Here is a 23015-nt window from a genome sequence, read left to right on the forward strand (position 1 = left end):
TGTATTGAAGTGGAAACATTAATCAAAAAGAGGTCACAAGAAGCCTTATTAATAAATGAAGACAATTTATTACTTCAAGTGTTAATGGTAAAAAAAATTCAGCACAGCTGTTGCATTTAAAAAAGTGAAACTACAATTAAGTACTATGTTCTAGTTCAATAAACAGATGAACCCAATGTTCTTTAAACCAGTTAAGCATTATACAGTACATCTTATGAAGACCCGTAAATTAAAGAACTACTTCTTAAATTTAGAGATTAAAAAATTCTGCATTCACAGCTTTAGCTTCTTTTTTCTCCCACGCCCATCAGGAGTGCCATCCATTTTGCGCTTCTGTGCCTGCAAGGTAAGATTTTATAGTAAGTTGTTGTCATACAGAAAGGTTGCAAGCAAGCAGTGTGTTTCAAAAACAAAGCAGACTGAGAAGACTGACACCCTGGCAACTTTAAAATTTGATAAACTGCAAATGTGGCATATGGTAAATATGCACATCTTTGCTGTTGTTTTTCATTCTCCAAATCTGGAAAAGCACGATTTCACAGAGGTAAAAAGTGTATAAAAACAGGTAAGGATGTTATAAAGCTTCCTATTATGAAAAGATATTTCTAAATTCCCATTTAAATGTTCTATGAACATGTCTAAGAAACTTAATCCATCACTATTAACCTTACTGATTTCTACACAATTTCAAGTAAGTTATGTAAGTTTTTGCTACAACACCTCTAGGCAACAACCTGAACAATTGGAGTTAAGAAAATGTGTAAAGGTGGTATTTTATTTACAAAATAGGCCTGCATATTAGCAATACTTTGAATTTAGTCAGCAAAGAGTGCTGTCAAGCAGATGTGCTGTTTTCCCAAATCTAGCTCTAGAGGCCCATTTGTAAATAGATCCGTGGATGATTTAGCAGTTTATATAAATCAAAATGCCAAATACATCCCTGATGTACTTACCAGGGTCAATCTATACAGTGTACCAACCCAGTGATCCAAAACGTAACAAGTTTATCTGATCCAAAGCATGTGAGCTACACTTAAGAACCTTTTTTCCTTTATTTGACATCCTCAACTGGACTAGCTGAACACTGACATGAACTTCAGGCAGCTTTTAACATTGCTCTCCAAGTTGCTGGTTTCAAATAACCTTACATATCGCTTGTCCTAGACACTTGGAAAAACGCTGTTTTCAAGTGAGGTTTTTCACAGAAATGCCTTTTAAATCTTACCGAAGATGGTTTTGGTCCACGTTTCTTCTTTTCTGCCTTTTCCTTTTCTTCCAGTTCCATGTTTTCTCTTTCAATTAGAGTGATTAAAGTATTACACCTCCTTTGCAGTTCCTGCATTATGCAACATTCAATCAGTACCTTACGCAGCCACTTAATGTAAAAATCCTCTTAGAACATTAAAAATGTTGGTGAATAGTAAGTGTTTCACTCAATCTTTTCAGAGTAACAAAGAATTAAATGTTTCATGATACTTACTTACTGGTTGGCTTCACAGGGATGGATTTGACTGCAGATGTTTGCTTTGTAAAATACATTTATATTTAACTCAAAGTGGTAAAGGGTACCTTAGAATTTTGAACTACTCCTCCCATTTGCCATGGCTACATTGACACCCATACAGCTGTCAGAAAGTTATAAAAAGGTAAAGCCTTGTTCCCATGCACCTACCTAAGTATTTCAGCAGCAATTTAATTAATTTAATTTAATATTGTGATAGGCATTCATGAACAAAAAAGAGCTATATATATATATACCATTGCAGTTCTGGACTTGAGAAACCAGTCAAATCTGAATTGCGGCGAGTTTCGGATACATTGTCTTAATTCATCATAGACATTTTCTTTATCAAATCCTAGTTTGTGAAGCATACAGATTAGGAAGCGATCCTCCTCTTCAGTGTAATTCTTCCCTTTATTAGTACCATAGGATATTCTTAGTTGGTGGAAAGGGGCTTTATATCTCCCAATCTGAACAAAACAAATAAGACCACATAAAGCTAAGAAATAGGTCAGAATTAGCACGGAAGTCTTTTGTATAAAAGAAATAAATCACATGAGAACAGAAACCTAGATCTTTAAGGATCTTCCATGCTAAGTCTTCACAAGAAAATGACTGTTAGGTTCAGAACAGTGCATTTATCAAAGCTATGTAAACTGGCAAATTCTGGTTTAGACAATAGACAGCTTTGTAATCTCTTGACTAATGGCAGATTTTCACTACACTTAAAAACAGGCAAGACTGGTCAGGATACAAATGGCAACGATCCTTTTTAAAACAAATCCTCAGGAACTGTTAAAGTCAGAGTAAGAGCAAAAAGGTGCATGAGAGTTAGCACATGGTTCGGCTGCCTTCTCTATTGAGTCTGACACTTCTTCCCTAGAAAACAACTAACTCAGCAAACCTGAAGTGGGGAGAAAATTCAGATAAAGTGTCTTAATTAACTAGAAATCTCTTCACTACCAAATACTACTTGGTAAAACACAGACAAAAACAAAAGCCTCCTCTGTCGGATTAATCTTTTTTAAGTGCTCTCTCATCTCATGTTTCTAACTCCCTCTGTCTTCCACTATATCTAGCTATCTCCTGCTACCTCTGCCAGTTTCTACCTCTCTCCACCTGTCTTCCTCTGTTTCTCTCTCCCCATCTCTCTACCCCTTTCTCTCCCCACCTACCTCTCTCCCTCTCTTCCTCCATTTATCTATCCCTCTATCCCCCCATTTCTCTCTCGCTCCATCCCTCTTTCTCCATCTCTATCCCTCTCTCTCCTAATTTCAGTTACATGTGTCCAGAAGGAACTGTGCTCCTCCCCAGAGCCTGTACTATGTGGAGTTTGTTACACAGCACTCTGAAATGTGTGCTGCAATACGAACTGTTACAAACACCAGGGCAGACCATAGCTAAGGCTGTCATCACAGCACTTCCACAGGATGGAAAAGCCTAGGAAGAAATTGCTGAATGTTATGCAAATAGGCCAATGTCATGCCCAAGGTGTCTTCATACATCAGCAGCATTGTCCAGACAGGAGTCCTGCATCTCCCCTCACTGGCACCAGGAAAAAGAGCGGGAAACTGAGCAAACCCACCTTTGTATCAAGAGCCTTTTTTATGCTGATTCGTCTCTGTATTCTGGCTTCTCCTCTTTCGATCTGAGCCATGATCTTCTCTATGTCTTGGAGTTCATTGCATCTTTCCCAGAACACAGCTGAGAAAAGAACAACTGGCTAGTTTCTTATCATGCATTGTAAAAGTCAGAGGTTTAGCCTTAAAAAAGGATGCTAGCTGTTCCTTCCTTTTACCAGAGCTTACTGCTGTATAACAACAGATATGCCTTTAGCTGGTAAGAAACCTTCCTCCTTCTGGCTATCATGTGCTGCAGTATTACAAATGCTATTTTGAAGAGGGTAGATATAGGAATCTTCAGTTTAAGTGAGGCCAGAAAGATTTTTGTGTGCCAGTCTCCTCAAAGGAAAAAAAGCTTCTTCAAATGGAAATGGATGTAACAATACAGTTTTATCAAGAGAAGGAAGAGGGCAACTGAGTGCCCAAAGTCAAGCAAGTGCCTAAAAGACAATTAGGTGTTTAAATAAGGGGTTTTTTTTAAAGTATTTTTCACATTTTCAGCCTGCTCTATACCTTAAGAAATGTAGTGCCAGGACTTTGTAGCTACACTACAGTGGAAAAAAGTTCTAAGATATGAGAGGTAAGTAGCCAAGTGGACTCAGGTTACAAAAAACAGCGGTCACTGTATGTTCAATCATGATGTATTTACTGTGTTCTGCTCTCGAGGAGGTAAAGGTTAACTTTTCATTAATGAATACAAGGAAAAGGGAAATCTCTCCAGCTAAGCAGTGTTTCTCAGGATTTCCTTTTGCAAAAATTAACAAGAACTGAAGACAGTGCTACCCAGTTAGATTCAGGATATAGTGAAGTGGGTCAGCAGGAGTTTATGTGTACATTTTAGTACAGCCTTAGTTACGCAGGCAGTAATGATGGTAAAAGACAGATCAACAGATCCAAAATACGTCAGTATAATTCTACCCCAAAAATCCTAAACAGCAGTGTAAGAAATTCTCAGCAGTAAGATGTTACCATGTTCTCAGGCAGCTCAGACGAGCCAAGTAGAGTTAGATACTCTCAGAGTTCAGTACAGAATTAAGTTACCTGAATACTCAATGACTTCCTCTGGGGTTTTTCCTTCGACTTCTCGTGCTATATTTTCAATGTCATCACGGCCCCACTTCTCATTGGCTTTGATGAACTGGTTGAAATCTCTCTTATTCCAGTTAGTGAAGCCCTATACAGCAATCAAGAGGAAACACTGCACAGTGGTACAGGATTTTTCCATCTCAGAATTTGATTAAACAGGTTTATTGAAATTGCTGGTAACACTTTCATCATTCCACAGTGTTAAACCTTTTCTTTCTCTGCAGTTTAATTTGGTAAAACTGCTTTTATACTGCAGTCACTGTAGTCTCTCCATTTAAATACTACAAAATGACTAGTACTAGTCCTTTAGTTACCTAGTAAGTTCTGTTAAGTTTTCAGCTGAAAAATTAGTCCCTCCTCCTAACAGTCTCTCTGTTGGATTGCTTTCTAAGAAAAAAAAAAAATTGCTCAAGTGAAGCAAGCAGTGTAATGGCTTTTGTTTTATCAAAAAGGCTCCCCAGGTGTCCCAAGACACCCTCAGCCATTGCACCTAGTCATTCTACCTCAGAAGGACTAAAGCCATCCTGTGATGATGATGCTCAGCAGGGACACAAGTAGTACTGTTGAAGTCATGAGCCAAAATAGGCTAATTTCATATTACCAGTAACTTTTACAAGTAGTGGGAAGTTGCAAGTTCTGCCAGCCATGTTGTGATCTAGCCACAGCTTACTGGACTGTACTGATTCCTGACCTCTGTGATTCTGGTGTCTCCACAGTGAGCTGTTCCAGCTCATTACTACACAAGCAAGAAATCCCGTCCTGTAATTCCGATTCCCTGCCAAAATACAACGTGTAAATACAATAGCCAAATAAGGCATACCAGGCATTCACCTGTTTTAAATTATTTAAATATACACACTTCCTAATTATATATCTATTCAGCTCACACCCTCTTTTAGTGAGGGGAACTACCCACTAACCAGATGTAGTTTAGGAAAACTGACCGTTCAGACTCCAAGATTCATTTCCATATGGGCATGAAACTGAGGCAGAAGATGTGCATTAAATAATGTGGAATGCAGCACACCCAGCTCTGCAGCCATTCTGCAAGGTCCCATAGGAAAGTCAATGCCAGACTAGGATGCAGGAGAATCCAAGTGCACTAACTTGGTGCACGTTCCTCAAAGACATCCTATGACACAGACCTATGACAAACCTAATGCTAGAAACTTTTTTCAGTCAGCACCAAAATGTGCATATGTGTTAACTACGGCACATACCAACCAGTTACCAAAAAATGTTCCCATAATGCTGTGGAACACAAAACAAGCTTTGGTTTATTTCAGTCTCACTGAAGACCCAACAATACCTGGGTTAGAAGTTTCTCTTTTTCTTCTAGTTCTTCATCATTAAGAGGTTCAGCCTCATCAATCTTAAGCTGCTCTTCCTTTTGTGCTTGGGCTGCATTTGGGAGATCAGGATTACGAGGTACCTGAAAGGGTTTTGCACTTTTTAAAACGGAATTAATTTTTCACAGATAATTCTGTGAAATATAACTGTTAATATAACCTAATAATTTCTACAGCTGAACATGATTTTATCCCATTTAAATTACTGTAAAGGCTGGAAAAGTACATATTCTCCTACTGTTGCATTAAACTGTTCTATTGTGGGAATTTAGAGGATCCCACAGAAGGGCCTGGACCTTAAAGATCACCTCTTTTTCAACCCCCTGGCACGGGCAGGGACATCTTCTACTTAGACAAGGCTGCTCAAAGCCTTGTCCAACCTGGATTTGAACACTTCCAAGGATGGGTCATCCACAGCTTCTCTGGGCAAATTGTGCCACCTGTGCCTCACCACACTCACAGTGGAGAATTCCTTTCCAATATCCAACCTAAACCTGCCCTCTGTCAGTTTAAAGCCATTCCCTTGTACAAAGTCCCTCTTCAGCTTTCCTGTAAGCCCCCTCTAGGTACTGAAAGGCTGCAATCTGGTTGCTCCGGAGTATTTTCTTCTCCAGACAGAACAACTCCAATTCTCAGAGGTGCTCCATCCCTCTGGTCAAGGAAATTTTCAGTTACCTTGTAACCAATTGTTTTCCTATAGTAGAGAATCTCTTTTTCCAATAGTTCAAACAGGCGAGGAGGAAAGAACTGGAAGTCCTGTACATTTGGCTGTTTTGGAGGCCGTGGAGCCTGAAACACAAAGTTTACATTTGCTCCCTTTCACATCCAGAATCTTCTTTTGTGTAAGAAGTGATTTAAGTTTATGAGCAAACAAAAACCATTATTGTTACAAAAATGCACTGTCTCAACTTGGGGAAAAAAGTCACACCATGCAAGACACACCAACCACCACAAAAAATTCTAAAAGTAAAAGAGCAGTGAGAGAAGGGGAAGAGAGGTCTTTTGGGAGGAGGAGGAGGTGTCTGGTGAAAAAGTCACATGCATTTAAATCTTCCACAGGAAAATTTACAGCTGCTCAAATAAGAACCAGAAAAAACTTGATCTTACCCTCCCTAACATCTTACACATGTCATACTGTTCTTATGTTTTCTCACAGAAGTTTGTCTTAAGTCCTTTGGAAATTTTTTTCTAAATTTAAATAATTTCTCCACTTTATAAAAGTGAACAGAGCAGTTTTTTATTACTAAAGACCTATTTGTTGCTTACAGCTTTAGCCATTTACCATGTATATTCAAGAAAATTACTTCCTTTGATTAGTCAACTCACCTTGGGTGCTTTTGGTTCACTGACTCGAAGAGCCTCTCTGAAGTAAGCATCCACAGCATAATTGGCTTTTCTTTCTCTTTTAGGTGGCTCAATCCACTCTGTAAATGCCAACTATAAAAACAAAACCATCCCCAAAACCAAAAATTAAGTCTTGCAAGATCATTAGACCAGCTACAAGTTTTAGGTAAAATTAGATCTACTTCATTTTAAATGTTATAAGTCTTTTTATTTAAACTATTTTCATACATGACACTATATTATCCAGTATCTCTTAAATAAGTATGATTAAAACATGCAATTCAGTGCATTCCTCAAAAAGAAACTTAAAACATTACCTTCTGTTTTTCTCTGTAGTCTTCCCCTTCAAAATTATACACGCTAGATTCAGTATCCATAGTAAAATTCCTAAGGGAGCTTTCACCCATCTTTGAAAGTTTTTCGTTCATTTCCGCAGTCTTGGACAGGGGATACAGAAAAGAACAGTAACCATTTGGATGGTACTTCATTCTTTAACATCTCATTCTCAGATAGAATGGTAGCCATTTTGGAAGACATGTCATTATTAAACATTTCATTCCAGAAAGGAGACACTCTGAAAGGTACTTCATTTTAAAACATCCCGTTGCCAGAAAGAAGAGGAGCCATTCTAGAATGTACTTGACTATAAAACATCTTATTGACAACATCAGAAAAAACAAACATGATTGAATAACACAAAAACCCTCTACAGCACAACCCCTTATTTCTCCAGCTTGGAACCAAGTTATCAACCAGAGACTCACTATCTTGCCATCATATTTAAATGTACATGTGGGCTTCCCCTTTTCAAACCTTCTCACCTTCTTTGCCCCTCTTTCCAAAATGTGATCAATATCTTCATCTGTAATCTCACTATCCTTTGAGGCAAACACATGTGTCGCTCCATGTCTGATCATTTGCAGCATTTCATCCTTCCCAAGTTTATTCAGGTTTTGATCCACCAATCTTCCTAAACATAAAAATGCTTGAGGATAGCAACTCACTAAAGAGCTTATGTTATGGAAAGAGCAATATAGGATTTTTCTCCCGCTTGTATTTCCACATACAAGCTATATATTACTGATTCCAAGCAAGTCAATTAAGGTTACCTTACTTTTCTCTATTAGAAAAAGGAAAGGCATTCATTTCCCTAGTTTAAAGAAGAAACTGAGTGCTTTAAAAAACCAAATCTGACTATATCCCACTAGGGAGGAAAGCAAAAGGTTAGTGAGTAAATGCCTACTCCTACAATAAAACTAATTTTCAAGTGGATGAGGCCTTTGCACATTCTATTCAGAGCTCAGATGAGGCAAAAGCAACATTCCTACTGGCTCTTACTGGCTGATTCCACTATGATTTACAATAGGAGAAGAAGAGAATTTCATCCTAGATACAAAGTGCCTTCATATACTTGCCTTGCTGGATGACTATGGAATCCAGGCGGAGTTTCATTTCTGCACGCTCCACTATCCTTTCCTCCACAGTATTGTCTGTAATAAACCTGAACACCCGGACAGTCTTGGTCTGGCCAATTCTGTGTGCTCGATCCTGCCCATAACAGTAACAAAAAATTCAGCACTTGCCTTCCAGTATGACTATATACTTAGGTTTAAGATTTTCATTATTTCCAGTACATGAATTTACAAAACAGAACAGCACAGGTTACTTAAATATTTAAGTAACTATCCATGGCTACCCAAGATATTACATTTTTCTCTACATTGCAAGTTCGGGTTTTTTTTTTTTCAGTAACATTGACAGTGAGTCTGTCTCTATGTGTCATGGCTAAAAAATAGCAGGTTTTGGGGTTTTTCATTAAAATCACACAGGGGAGAAGACTTGCATGCTTCTGATCTTAAGCAACCTTCTGTAGAATCAAAGCATGAAGAAATCATCTCTGTGATGACCAAAAGCTGCCTTTCTCAAAATCCTTCAGTAGTACCATGAATAGTTCAGGAAAACTACAATACCCTGCCTCTCCTGACTAGTGAAACAAGAACCACTGTGAGAATCAGTGTTCTCAGCATACACCTGTAGTGGTAGCTGGTACTGCCTCGCTTGAGCTATTAGACATCAGTTCCATCATTCCTTAGAAGTAATTTTTGCTAGAGTACTTGAGACCCCACAGGTTAACTGAAATAATTAAAGACATTTCCTCTGAAAGGCCTCACTTGTCAAAAAAAAACCCAACAAAACACTGGCAGTTTTTAAATAGCTTTGCTTTCTTAGGTGGTCACCGAGGTCCTTGACATGTATCCAGGATGGAGATGTATCCAAATCTACTTAAAAAAAACCCCAAAGACGAGATCCTTCCATTACCATCACCATTAAAACAGTTTTTGAAAAGTTTAATTCAAATTTATCATATTTTCAAAATTACAAGAAAAACAGTGCAAACACATTCACCTCCACTCCCCACAAAAGTGAAGCTTTAAAGCTTTATAGTTTCAGGATTAACAACCTAGATTTAGTTCATTTTTACTTATTCAAGTAGGCTATTTGCATTAAACAATATTAAAGGTGTAGCATACACCCAGCATTTCCCACTGCATAAAACACTGTATAACCTAAATGTGACTAATGACTAATGGTTCCACAAAGTGGAAGCTGCATTTGAAATTAAAATTGGTCTTACAAATCCTATTGCTGTACTAAAATGGGAAAATACCAATTTATTTTGGAAGTACATATTTCTAGCAAAGTTCAGTGAGAAAAAGAAAAGAAAAACAAAATTTCCATCTGGAATCTTACCATAGCCTGGAGGTCTACTTGTGGATTCCAGTCTGAATCATAAAGAATTACAACATCAGCAGTAGCCAGATTGATTCCAAGACCTCCTGCTCGTGTACTCAACATGAACACAAATTTTGAGCTGTCAGGATCATTGAATGCATTAATGGAAGCCTAAATAAATGAAAAGAACGTATCAGTTAAACAAAATGTTTTACAAGTAGTATTTTTTACATAAATACAATCCTTAAAATTGTAAATACCTGTCGCTCATTGTGAGGAGTTTGTCCATCCAGTCTGCAATATTCATAATTCCTCCACATACAGTAATCTTCCAAGATATCTAGGACTCTTGTCATCTGACTGAAGATTAGAACCCTTGAGCCTGTTTGGGTAAAAAGGTTTCTTATGTTTTCACCAAAATGTAAGATTAAACAAACTCTCCAAGTCTACACAGAAAAGGAAGGAGGACAATTCCATATACTAAGAAGAAAAGTAGTCTGAATTTCAGACCCCATACTACAATGCAGGGCTGCAGCTGCTGCTGGCGCAGCACATCCATGCCATGGGATACATTTGTCTTACTCTGATATGTCACTGTCTAATTAATGGATGGCTTTTCCCTTTCATTTTGTTTTGTACTCCACAAGAAAAAATTTCAAGACACAGCAGAGTAAGATGTAACACAAATATAAAGACATAATCAAGCATAAATAATAAAATTTTGAAGTATTTGTTTGTTTTGGATTTGAGATCTCTAGAAATAAAGTGAATTCTTCTTAAGTTCTTGTCAGTTTACTTTCCTGCCAAGAACAACTTAAAAAAAAAAAAAAAAAAAGCAAATATTCAGTACTTTATGCATACATACTCAACCATTTCCAGGCTACTGGAGAAATTTAAGTAAAACCTGGGATATAACAAAGTTTCTACTCCTTTTTGTTCTTTGGACAATACTGAACTCTCTCAGTTAATACTGAACTCTCTTGTTTAAGATGACGATTTGATTTGAGACCCGGCCAGTATTAATTACAACACATCATAAATAAACCTCCTAACAGGAAAAAATCAAGATCAAAAAAGCACAGTAACCACTGAATTGTTTGGTTTTTAGTCTTGAGTTATACGGCCACAGCTGCCTGGATGACACCTAGATACAAAGTACAGTTTATTTTTATAGTACAGAAGGCTGAGGTTTGGACATAGTTTTGTTTTTCTTCAAAGTGTCCCCACTCACAAACTTACCTCCAGCTTCTTTAGCAAAGTTACTACTGTAATCATACTCAAAAAATAGTGAGTTAAAAATTGATTCCAATGTCAAAAACTCTGTGGCAAGTGAGTTTTATAGTAATCCATTTCAAATCTTTGTCCCTAATATCAAGTAACTTTAAAACAATTCAAGAGTTCCCCCATGTCTGAGCGTTTATATAATACATAGAAAAACCTCAGGTGCTGCTCAAAATCACATCTAGCAAGAAAGAGCAACATTTCACACAGGATTTGACTTGAACTCTATATGAGGACTCTGAATCTGAAATGGTCCTTCATGGAAAATCAATGGTGTGGCTAAAGTACTACATAATTATATTCAAAATAACTAATAAGGCTAAGAAAGAAAACCTAAAGTTCCCAATCAAATGATGTTTTTTATGGTCTCAACTTAGGATGAAAAAATTAGGAAAAAAATGGATGAAAAAATGGGAAAAAAAAAAAAAAAGAATCAAACCACTTCAGCACAAAAAGCCATAATGGGACTATTGATCCAAGCTGGTATCAATAATCCTGGCTAAAGTAGGCTGGTTTTTGCTCAGAATACACAAAAATATCACTGAATCAAAAAACTCTCAAAACCCCAGAAAGGAGATGCATACCTTGTTCTTTCAACTTAGGTAGCAATTTGTCCAGAACTACCATTTTGCCACTATTAGTGACCAAATGCATGTCTGTTGTGTAAGGTGGGCCAGGCTCTGCTCCATCAAAGAGGTATGGGTGATTGCAGCATTTTCGTAGCTGCATCAGGATGTTCAGCAGTCTCATCTTGTCCAGCTTCCCAGCTGAGTTCAGGATATCTATATCCTTCATCAGGATTCGGGTATACCTACAGCAAGGAAAGAAAAAAACCCTTCTGTTCACTCTAAAATGAAGTCTAAAATGAAGCTGGGAGATTATTCACAGGCTGTATCTTTTGGTGATGCAGAGGGAGGAGGAGGAATGGTTTGAATGGGTGTAAGCAAGGAAAAGACTGTGGGAGACAGAACCTGCCCTCAGCATCATGGCAGCCATGGGACATGGGTTGGGTGACATTCTTTTGCCTTTTGGCAAGTCAGAAATGTAGCACAGAGTCACGGAATCAACTGGGTTGGAAAAGCACTCTGAGATCATCAGTTCCGACCTTAAGCTAAACACCATCAAGCACTGGGTGCCATGTCCAGCTTTTTCTTAAATAACTCCAGAGATGGTGAATCCACCACCTGTCTGAGCAGTCTATTCCAATGCTTGACAACCCTTTCGATTAAGAGATTCCTCCTGATGTCTGACCTGAACCTCTCCTGGTGTAGTTTGAGGCCATTTCCTCTTGTCCTGTTGCCTGGGAGAAGAGGCTGACCCACTTGGCTGCACCCTCCCATCCAGGAACTGAGCAGAGCCAAAAAATTCCTCCTGAGTCTCTTTTTCTTTAAACAAGAAATTAAGCAAGTTTCCTTAAGTCTTTAAGCAACAGTAATTGTCAAAAGCTCACCCTACCCTTAATTTAATCACGTAAATCTCCCTGACATGCATGGTTCTGGCATAGCAGTGTCACAAAGAAATAGGTATGAACTGGGAGTACACCACAGAGTTCCACACAACCTTCAAGTCATAGACAGCACACTCCTTCTGAGCCTTAACCACAGCCCAGTCCAGCACATGCATTAATTACCATTCTCGCTGCATTTTGCTGAGGCCCACATAAATTTTAACTTCCTTCTTTGGAGGCAAGCTTTTCTCCACATCAGCCTTGATGCGACGGAGAAGGAATGGTCGTAGCACCTGAAAGAGGTTCATCATTAAATGCATTTTGGAAACTGAAACACTGACCAGGTCAATGGACAAATCAAAGAGCAGATATTCTCTATAACAGATACAAGACCTATTATTAGACAATGTGGAAAAAAAAAAAGGCAACCCATATGGAGAAATTATTTGCTATACATGTGCTTTATTTGAAAGACTCAATGATTAGGTCAAAATCATCTTTCATATCATTCTGTGTCCTTTGACTTAATTTTGCTTGACTGAAAATTTGTGGAATAATCTCTTGCATCCTAATAGTCTATCATAAGAAGCACTAGAAGAACTGTCTTGGATTTAACTTATGTAAACATAACACTTGTACAAAAGGCAAAAGGACTCACCATATGAAGGCGCTCCACCAGTTTTTGATCCCCTAGACAGTTGTTGGTATCAAACCACGAATCAAAATCCTGTATCAACAAAATCACCAGTTTATAAGAGGCTTCCTTTCAAGGTGCAATAGTATCACAATGGTGAAAAATACAACTCTCATATAGCCAGGAAGTAAAAGAACAAATTACCCTATTTGACCTATTTTACAAAAAGCTTTATAACACAAACATTTCTAACTCAATCTATCACTTATAAGTAACTGACACCACTAACTATACATATCCAGGTCTATTTTCAAATCAGGAAAACCAGCAAAATGAATTTGATTAGCAGAAATGAAGACTTACTTCAGCTGAGTTAAACACATCTGGCAAAAGGAAGTTAAGAAGTGCCCAGAGTTCATGTAAATTGTTCTGAAGTGGAGTTCCAGTTAATAGCAGCCGGTTGGTAGTCTTGAATTCCCTCACAATTTCTGATAACTGAAGGACATTGAGACATGACCAAATGTAAAACATTACTAGTCCCCACACCACCACTTAAATAACCCACATAGATCTCTTTTTCAGTGTAAATAAATTACCTTAGATTTTTCATTTTTAATCCTGTGGGCCTCATCTATAACAAGGTATCTCCAGTTGAACTTTTTGAATACTGACTTCTCTTTGATAAGCATTTCATATGATGTTACACAGACATCCCATTCTCCAGGCAGCAACACATCTCTCACAAAGGCAGCCTAGATAACAAGGTGACATTTGGTTACTGAAGCTCTGTCAAATTTAAAGCGAAAAGAACACAGCAGCACTGTTACAATTTTCCTATATCAAGTCTCATGAAGGCAGTGTCCTGCCTTCATACAAGGAGACTGTAAATCTTTGAAAAAGAAATTATGAACATAAAGTGATGAAGCACTATCTGGGCAACAAACAAATGAATTCTAAGCTGGTTATACTCCAAGTAGGCAGCATTGTAAGTCTTAAACCAGTACAAATCGAAGTAACATCCCTCCCCAGGAAGTAAAGGGAAAGGACAGCAAGATCACAAGCTGGATTTACACAGGAACACACAGGAAAAACTACCATATCCTAACTTACTCGCTGGTCTTTGTCACCAATCAAACAAACTGCTCGAAGTGTTGGTACCCATCTCTTGAATTCATTCATCCAGTTCTGCAGAGTGGACTTGGGAACTAACACCATGTGAGGTCCAGGAATGTTTCTGTAGTGTTTCATATAGCCAAGAAGAGAAATTGTTTGCAGCGTCTTCCCAAGACCCTGTAAGACACAATGTTTTAGAAAAAAGAAAACCTCTCAGAAAACCTTTAAGAAAACTCAAGAATGAGCTCTGAGCACAGCACGGAAGGTACAGAAGCCTGAATGAGTGAGGGAGATACAAAAAGGATATCAAAGTCTTGTTTAGGAAAAGCTTGCAGGGCTTCTCACATTTCATTATAACAAAGTAGCAAGAGTATAATTTCAGAAACCTTGGATTATGAAGTTAGAATTTTGCCTTCCCTTTCAAGTACAGACAACTTGTTAAAAGCACAAGGAAACATTATTTCCTAAAACTTTTATTTTGCAGACTATGGTGTATTTAAAGGTCAAACTTTAAAAATTTGACTTAGGTATTCTCTTAAACTTGACATAAAGTGATTAAGTTAATAAATTAAAGATTCCTAAGGATTATTAAAGATTTTAAAATTTATTATATATTTTCATATATCTGTCATATTTTGTATATATTATGTTATTAATGCTTCACATTGTAAATATGTTCTAATTACTTTTTAAAAGGAGGCTTCCACAGGCCAGAAATTACATCAGTTTCTGTGAGGAAAGAGCCAAACAAGTGTAAAAAACTGCATATCTCAAAGAAGAAAACAAATACTGAGAATCTGGTATAACACAGTATCTTCAACATATAATTTTAACTAAAACAAAACTGATGAAGTACTGAAAAACCAGATAATTCCTATACTTTAAGTAATTCAAAACTATAATTCAAATGCACAGGAATTAAAAACCCCAAACACCATAAGCACAAGTAATTTCTGTTTCTAAAGACTTTTTCTTCAAAATAACCAAAATGCACTGGGTACAAGATGAGGAAAAGTGTTTACAGGCTGTGTGAAATGCTTTAATAATTTCAAAACAATTAATACCTAAGAGTAAGTTAAAAAAAATTTAGTAATATTTAATCTCTTTTACACAAAATGGATATTGGAATACCACAAATCCAAGGGCTCATAAAGCCTCCAAGGTGTTTTTGTTAAAACAACCCTCTCCACTTAGCCAAGAAAAAAACCCTCTATTCATAAGCATTTATGTTTAAAAAAGACCTTGATGTATTTAAAAGTGAAGCATGTTACTGAACAGTAATTTAAACTCTTTTGTCTCTACGTTTTATTACACAGAAATTACAAGATACGGCAAATGCAATACACTGAAATTAATTAGACTTCAGTCTTTTGTTTCTTCTTTTCTACTCCTTATGAAAAAGAGATACATCTAAAATTATTAAGGGGACAAAAACACCTGCCTTTGAAACTATTACAATTTCTTCTGCATTCATCCCTTATCTTTCAGGAAAGAGAACAGAAAACACAGGGAAAAGCTACTATGGCCAGTGCCAACTGAAACGTCCATGGTCATGATGTATGAGAAATTTTAACACAGCTCTCTAGCTATGTCTATCTTTGCATCATTTTTTCAGGAAAATTCCCACTCCTCTAGCTGTTCTGTGGACATCAGTCCATAGAGGACACTCATATCCTAATATCTACACATGGCCCTAACAATAGGAAGTGTTTCTACATTCGATGCTCTTTTCATATGACACTCCCCTTGCAAGGGCAGCTGAAGAATAACATAACAAAGCACCTGCAATTTAGAGAGAAAGAAAACAGAGGACATGTCATTCTGTGGAACAACTCCCCTCCACTAACTTCATGGTCCTAAAGGTTGATGGATTCCCTTTCCATATTTCTGTTTTTGAAACCTGCCTGCACTATTTATTTAAATCAAAATACCTTTGATACTTTTAAAATTAGTGACTTTAAACACAGTAGAAAAATAAGACTGGCAAACTATATATTGCATTTTGTGTTATTAAAACTCCCATATATATACAAACTGCTGGACGAAAATGGCATTGTATTGCATGTGTTTTTAAGTGATCCTAAACACAGGCTCTGTGCATACCATTTCATCTGCCAGGATACCATTGATGCCATTTTCATACAGAGAAATGAGCCAGTTCAGTCCTCGGATCTGGTAATCACGCAGCTTTCCCCATTTCACATCTAAAAGACATAAAAGAATAGACTAAAAGATACACAAGAACTTTGGAAAGAATTTCACCACCTGTTAACTGCTAACTGACAGTGATTACCAAAGCTACAGAACAAAATCAAGTAATAAATTAATGTAATAAATTCAAGGACAATGCAGAGTGGAGACAGCAACATATTAATTTTGTTTCTGCAAGTTGCTGCAACAGCTTTGTTTTCTGCAAGAACACAAAGCACACAGAAATTTCAAATCCATCATCACTGTCAAAATCAGAACACAGTCAAACATTAAAACAACCAAATACTGAATACCATAAAATGAACTGGAAGCTGCTAGGTGCTTTGTATCAGAATATAGGTTATATAGGCAAAACCAGTAAGATGACAGACTTAACTCTTTACTATTAACTGAAACATAGCAACCAGATTTCTAAGGGACGAGACTCACTGGACCATCTTTCTAGCCGGAATGAAAATAAGCAGTTCCTCAATAATACATTTTGTACCATTAGCTAGGTACTGGATTTTTTCCTCCCTCTACCGTCCCACCCAATTATTTCACTGTCCTTAGAAAGTGTGCAAATCAAGTTAATTTTAAACATTTTGAAGAAAAAGTACAGGGGTAAAAAAAAAACAAAAAAAAAAAGGAAACACACATGATGGAGATTCTTCAAATCGAGTGCAGACATTTGTTGTCTTGGAACTTTCTGTTAACAGCTCCTCGTCCTCTTCCTGCTCTGTTCTACGGTGCCGATAGCTGGAAAAGTCCAAGACAGTACTAAGTTTGTGGACAAACTGAAAAGACATCAAGTTGCTGCAAAATTAAATGCAATGTATTGTCACCCTGTTCTTTAAAGTTCTTTTATAAGTATTTTATGCCTTCTGATGTTTACATATTTCTACTGGAGTTTCTCATGCACTGTTCATGTAAATGATTGTTTTGCATTCTTCTTTGTGGGAGGAGAGAATTGATGGACTGTTGGTTTGACCAGTGTGGCTGGAGAGGTGGCAATTTCATCCTCCAATCCACTGTCACTTTCAGAATTCTATATACTGTGAGATCAGAAATAAAACTTCCTCTTTTTCTTCTTTTGGATCTTAGAGTGAGTGCGTGAGTTATTTCTGTGTCATAGTGTGACAACATATATTAATGTATATATTGCAATACAGAACATTTACACACAAAGAAAGAAAGTTTCTAGCAACATTCTTCACTAGAATTCATGTTCAGCAGGCTCAAATATCAGCCCAAAGTGACTGGACAGGGATTAATGTGTGCATCAGTACTGGCCTTTTACCTACAAGACAGGGAACAACACTGCATTTAAGTTCTGCTGCACCTGCCAAACACTGCAGCCACATAAACTGCAATGAAGGCAATCCAAATTTCTAGACTTACAATTCTCAAGCTGCCTGTAAGGTGTTGCATAGCGATGTTCTCCATTGACTCTTACAATTTAGAGCCATGACTACCTTACTTTTCTGCCCCTGCTTTTCTTCATGCTGGAAAGCATCAACACAAATCTCTTGTAACTCCTTGAATTGTTAAGCAACCCTCAACTTACAGGTGGGCAGTTGAAAAAAACGGTGTACACACACAGACAGGGGACAAAAGCTTAGCAAGTTCAACTTCCACTTTTAAAGTACAATAAAATCTTATTTATAGTATGTCTCATCACTCACTCGCCAGCTGACAGTAAATTCTGTTTCTCATCCTTCTTTATTCGTGGACGTCCAGGTTTCATTTTTAAAGGTGAAGTTGGAGTTTTCTGAGCAGCAGGCTGAATGAAATGAGCAAAGAGCTCAGTCTGCTTCAATAGATACTCAAATCTGTTTGCTCTGTCTGTTTGCTGGTGACAAAATTAAATGGAACAAGTGTGAGACATTTGAGTATGTATTAATTCAAAAGAAAAAGCAAACAAATACTTCTTGAATATAGATTCACATTACTTTATACACATCACTACAACACCAAAGAAGAAATGAGTAACATCAATATACCTGATGCTGACAGATTCAATACTCTTTTGTGGGGCCAAGGCTCATCTTTGCTATGCCGCAAGATCAGAGCTGTGAGACAGACCTGTGGCCAAGACTAAAATCTGATTTTGGCACAAAGATTGCATAAGTCTGACTAGATAAGGCCAGACTCCCTTTAACAACTTTCTCCAATCAAAAGTGATATTCCCACTCCTAGAAATTTTCCCCTACACATCACACACAGGATTCTTCATTGTACTAATTCATTTTAGCCAAACTAGCAACAATTGCTCTCTACTGCACTGGTGACCTGCCTACTCAGTGAGACACAGCACCTCCCTGTGCTGTCAGATAAGCAACAGAGTTGGCATAAAAGGAGGCAGTGAGGACAGAACAGCTCATAGCCACAAGCCAGAACATCTGTTTCAGTAGCAGAGACCTTAGATATGCTCAGCCTAACTAATCAGGCTGCCCCCTTTGATAGGAGCTGCTGTTTCTACTCTGCAAGAAAAAATTACAGCAGACAATATTAGTATCTGAAAGGCTCAGCTTTGCTGAGACAGGTTCCATGTGGAATCAACACACCCTGCCAAGGCCACACCAAGACTTTGAACAGACAATCAAGCTAAAACCAGCTTCAGTAACTACTAAGGCTAAGAGTAACCACTGACATTCTGCCATCTGCCACAGCATAACCTGATATTTAGCAACTTGCTGCACAGCTACAGGAAGTCCGCTTTCTTAGTAAAAAAGAACATATGTTCCAGGCTTCTGCAAAAGCAATGGCAGCTCTGTGAGTGTTTTCCTCCTTAGTGTGAGCAGATCCTGCACTATGGAAGAGACAGGAAGACAAAGTATTAGAGAATAAAGAGACCAAAAAAAAGATCTTGATGTACCACACAGGACTCAGACTCACTCTAAGGGTATTTTAAGCTTGAATGACACAGCTATAATCCACATTGAAATGGAAGTTTTTGTGTCTATTCTTCATAGGTTTTGTTTCTTTACTTTTGTAAGAGTTTCTGAGGTTTAAACTAGGTAAGATCTCACTACCATCCAAATTGCTGACCCTTATTTTTAAGGTTTATTTTTTTTTTGTTTTTGTTTTTTTTTTACTGGCTGTACAAAACAGAAGTAGAGGAGATGCAGACTGCATTGTAGAAGGTTCCTCACTTTAAGACTTAAGTAAGGAATCTTCATCAAGTTTTGGTCCTGCACACACATCCCCACACTTTCTTTCACTGCACTTTTAAGAGACTAAGAAATATTATGTAAGTCTTTTAGACAGCACACAGAAAAGAACAGGCTGTACTCTGCAACCCTGAACTATCCTTATACCAACAGAGACACTTTTCCCATTTTCTTTTTCAATGCATCTCTAAAACACAATTGCCCTTGTTATTGCATCTGTCAGAGAATAAAGGAGACAAATCCAAATTCACATCCTTCAATGTGCCACAAAGTAGCACAAAGAAATATGCAGAAGAGACAGGGTTATTTTCAGAGGAAAGAAGAAATAACACAGGAAGCAGCAAATTATAAGAATCAGTTTCACTTTCCTATGAAGAAAATTTCACTGGAATTCCAAACAGGAAGAAAGGCAAACAGGGAGCAACTGAGAAAGAAACTGCAATGAGATGGTGAGGAATGGGCAACTCCATCTCTTACATTTTATATATAAAAACTATGAAAAAATAAAAAAGAAGGAAAATAACAAATTTTCTCCTTTCTAACCTGTGAAGCACAAAACCAGCATCCATCTTCAAAAATCTGAGGACTCTAATTAAAGCTTCATAAAGAGATTCCTAGACAATCTTTCCAGTTCTGACCGAGAAGCTGAATGCTCAACTCTTTATAATCCCCCTTGCCTAGAGGATGAACTGCTCTACAGGTAACTTTAAAATCCTGGAAAGGAGAATGGTCCCAGAAGTGTTCTTCTGAATATTTTTTGTTTCAAGTTACTTAAATATTTTTTAATACCCAGACAAATCTTTATAAATCTGTTTAAGATATTTCAAACAAGCAAACAGAAAACTCAAATCTATTTTAAATAAGTGCATAAGTACTAAATGTACACAGTGCCAAATATTACATACCATTTTCTCTTCATATGTAGGATCTGTTTCCTGGATTTCTTTTTGCTTTGCCAGAGACGTATCATCAAAAGGCTCCTGAGATGAAAAAGAATTAAGAAGAAATATTTCTGAAAAAGAGAAGATACCCATCTAAAGGAGAACAAGCTCGTTTCACATTGTATCAAAGCAGCAAAAGTTGGTCGTAGCACCTGATGTGGATAGACAGTAGTCAGTTCTCTATTATTACCTATACAATTACCTGGAGATGAATCGGAGATCCCTGCCACAGGGTGAGGGACAGAGCTGAGTCTCTGTAATCTGATTTAGCTCCATCATTAAAGCATCACATCAATGTGAATGAGGGAGACAGCTGTGGTCCAGGAGATCAGCATGCCAGTTCTAGGGTTGTGAGCCAACCCCCCTGAAGCTGGCTCTGAGACGGACTGTGAAAGCACCAGCTCTAGGCCTGAAGCAATTTCAAGGTTTTTGCCAGATTACCCCAATCCCTCATCACTGTGTATTAAAAAAACAAATCTAAACAAGAATCCACACTGCACTTTTGTCCTGAAAGCTGAGGAGGAGTTTAGGAAACTGTATTTTTTTTTTCCTACATAGTTTACTAAATTAAATAATGTTTATCACCCATGGTACTACTAACAACAGAAGGACCAGCTGGCTAGGAGAGGGCAGTCTTCCCTCATGCCCTTCCTGCCAAATTCTTAACATACTGCCTTAAATTACTCTTCTGGATCAGGGCTTTTTCATCCTTGTCTTTTCTGTCATTAGGTTAACTCTTTGCATATTGTCTCCCCATATGCATTTTCATCTCCTGTTAAAACTAAAAGCAGTGAGATGATCCTTCCCTGATAAACAATGCTAAGGTAACACATAACAAAATAACTGTTGAAAGATTGAGAAAATGAAACAAATGAGATGCCGTCAAGTGTTTTTACTGTTTATTTGAGTTTAGTAAGTATGGGGCTAAATTAAATCTTTATCGGCCAATACAGAACAAAGGAACAGGAGAAGAAACAAATGAAACAAAGGCTGGCAAGAAACAGGATATTCGTCAGTGGGTATTTCCTCACAAGCCTCTAGCAGGTGAGGCATGTGGAAACAGAAAAATCCTAACACAAATGTTTAATTCACTAGACAGAATATAAAGAATTGAGTGTAAGAAGTCATGGCTAAAGCTCTTCTGAAATCATAACTAAATCCTCTTACTCATCCCTCACTGGACTGAGCCAACACCCAAGTAAGCACAAGCAGAGGACCGTTGGAACTTCTGTTCGCAATTCCCCTTTCTGCCACAATGCCTAACCTGGAAAGCACAGCAGCAGAGCGGCACGGCCATCCGAGCTCATCATCTGCTGCACAGATGACAGAACCCTGCAGCTGAGCTGGAGACCAGGGAAAACAGTCCTTCAGATGCTCACGGCTCCAAGGCATTCCAACTCAAACTTCACTGTACGCCAGGAAATCCCTTCCCAAGGTAAAAAAAGGAAAGGAATTGGCAGCACAGAGAGCCCTCGCACACGGGCGCCACAAGAGCACGCGTTTCTCAGCCTGCACACGCTAAACTCCAGCCTGGAAGTGCCCTATTTCTGCAGGTTCGAGCAAGATTAATTTCCCACAGTGCTTTGGCTACTTGTTCATCCGAAAAACATGGCATTTGCAATGTAATTTAGCACAAGTAGGTTGAACAGCCCAGCGTGACTCAGAGTACAAAATACCCAGCGCTGAAAGCAGGACCGACCAGTTTCCTGCTATCATTAAAGAAACAATGCCGCGATAGAATTAGCATCTCCAGGCAATCACTTCCAACCCCCTGAAATTTCTGGAATATATGCACCTATTGCCAAAACAACCCCTCTCACAACCCTCGCACCTCTTTTCTCAAAAGAAAAAAAAAGGAAAAAAAAAATAGAAAAAAGTTTTGAAGCACTTCAGCAGACAAACATCGCTCATGCGTTTTAGACACCGGGCTGGCTGGCGGCTGGAGCAGGAAGCGCAAAGGCTGGGCAGGGTTTCGGGGAAGCAGGAGCAGACAGAAAGCCTGGGGGTGCGCGGGGGGCTCCCGCCGCCCCGTTTGGAAAACAAGTGGCGTGCCTCGGCCGCAGTGCCTTCTTCCGCGCGTCCCAGCGGCAGGACGAGCGCGACCCCTCCGCGGCGGGGAGGGGGCGAGAAGGACGGGACACCGCAGACATCGCACGGCGCCGGGCCACGCTCACGGCGGGAGGGCGGCGGGACCGAGCGCGGCCCGGCCTTGCCCGGTGCGGCCCCGCGGCCGCTCCTCCATTGTCTCCCGCGGCCCCACGCGGCCCGGGTGTCCCACCTGCCGCCGGGGGAGCGGGGGGACCCCGCCGGCCGAACCGACTCACCTCCATCTTCGCGTCGCCCCCGGCCAGGCCGGCGGCGCAGGGCGGCCCCGTCCCCGCGGCCTCGCCGGTGTTGGCACCCGGCGGCAGCGGCGGCGCGGGCGGCTCGTCCGGCCGCGGCGGCTGCCCGGCGGACATGATCCGCGTCGTGAGGAAACGGCGCCTCGCCGAGGCTCGGGCTGGCGTCCGGCGGGCTGCGTGCTGCGGACAGGCGCGGGCGGCAGCCGGGATCTGCCGGCGGCGGCGGCCTGCGGGTGTCGGAGCGCGGCCGGCGGAGGGA

The 23015-nt window shown here is 39.1% G+C and overlaps 1 protein-coding gene across 1 annotated transcript; it reads right to left on the reverse strand.

Moving 5' to 3' along the window:
* Positions 1–47: 47 nt before the first annotated feature.
* On the reverse strand, positions 48–22972 carry SMARCA5 (SNF2 related chromatin remodeling ATPase 5). The gene is made up of 24 exons (XM_077783027.1): positions 22739–22972; positions 20379–20453; positions 17986–18152; positions 16959–17059; positions 16214–16314; positions 14108–14287; positions 13594–13749; positions 13361–13492; positions 13022–13090; positions 12547–12656; positions 11501–11727; positions 9896–10017; positions 9654–9806; positions 8314–8450; positions 7724–7868; positions 7220–7339; positions 6885–6995; positions 6234–6347; positions 5519–5641; positions 4165–4297; positions 3087–3205; positions 1759–1971; positions 1226–1336; positions 48–339 (listed from the first exon to the last, which is right to left on the reverse strand). Exons 1-24 carry the CDS (start codon positions 22871–22873, stop codon positions 274–276), a joined length of 3120 nt encoding a protein of 1039 aa, XP_077639153.1. The 5' UTR covers positions 22874–22972; the 3' UTR covers positions 48–273.
* Between the last annotated feature and the right edge of the window lie 43 nt (positions 22973–23015).

Source organism: Lonchura striata, chromosome 4 (assembly GCF_046129695.1).
Source record: "Lonchura striata isolate bLonStr1 chromosome 4, bLonStr1.mat, whole genome shotgun sequence".
Classification (NCBI taxonomy): Eukaryota; Metazoa; Chordata; class Aves; order Passeriformes; family Estrildidae; genus Lonchura; species Lonchura striata.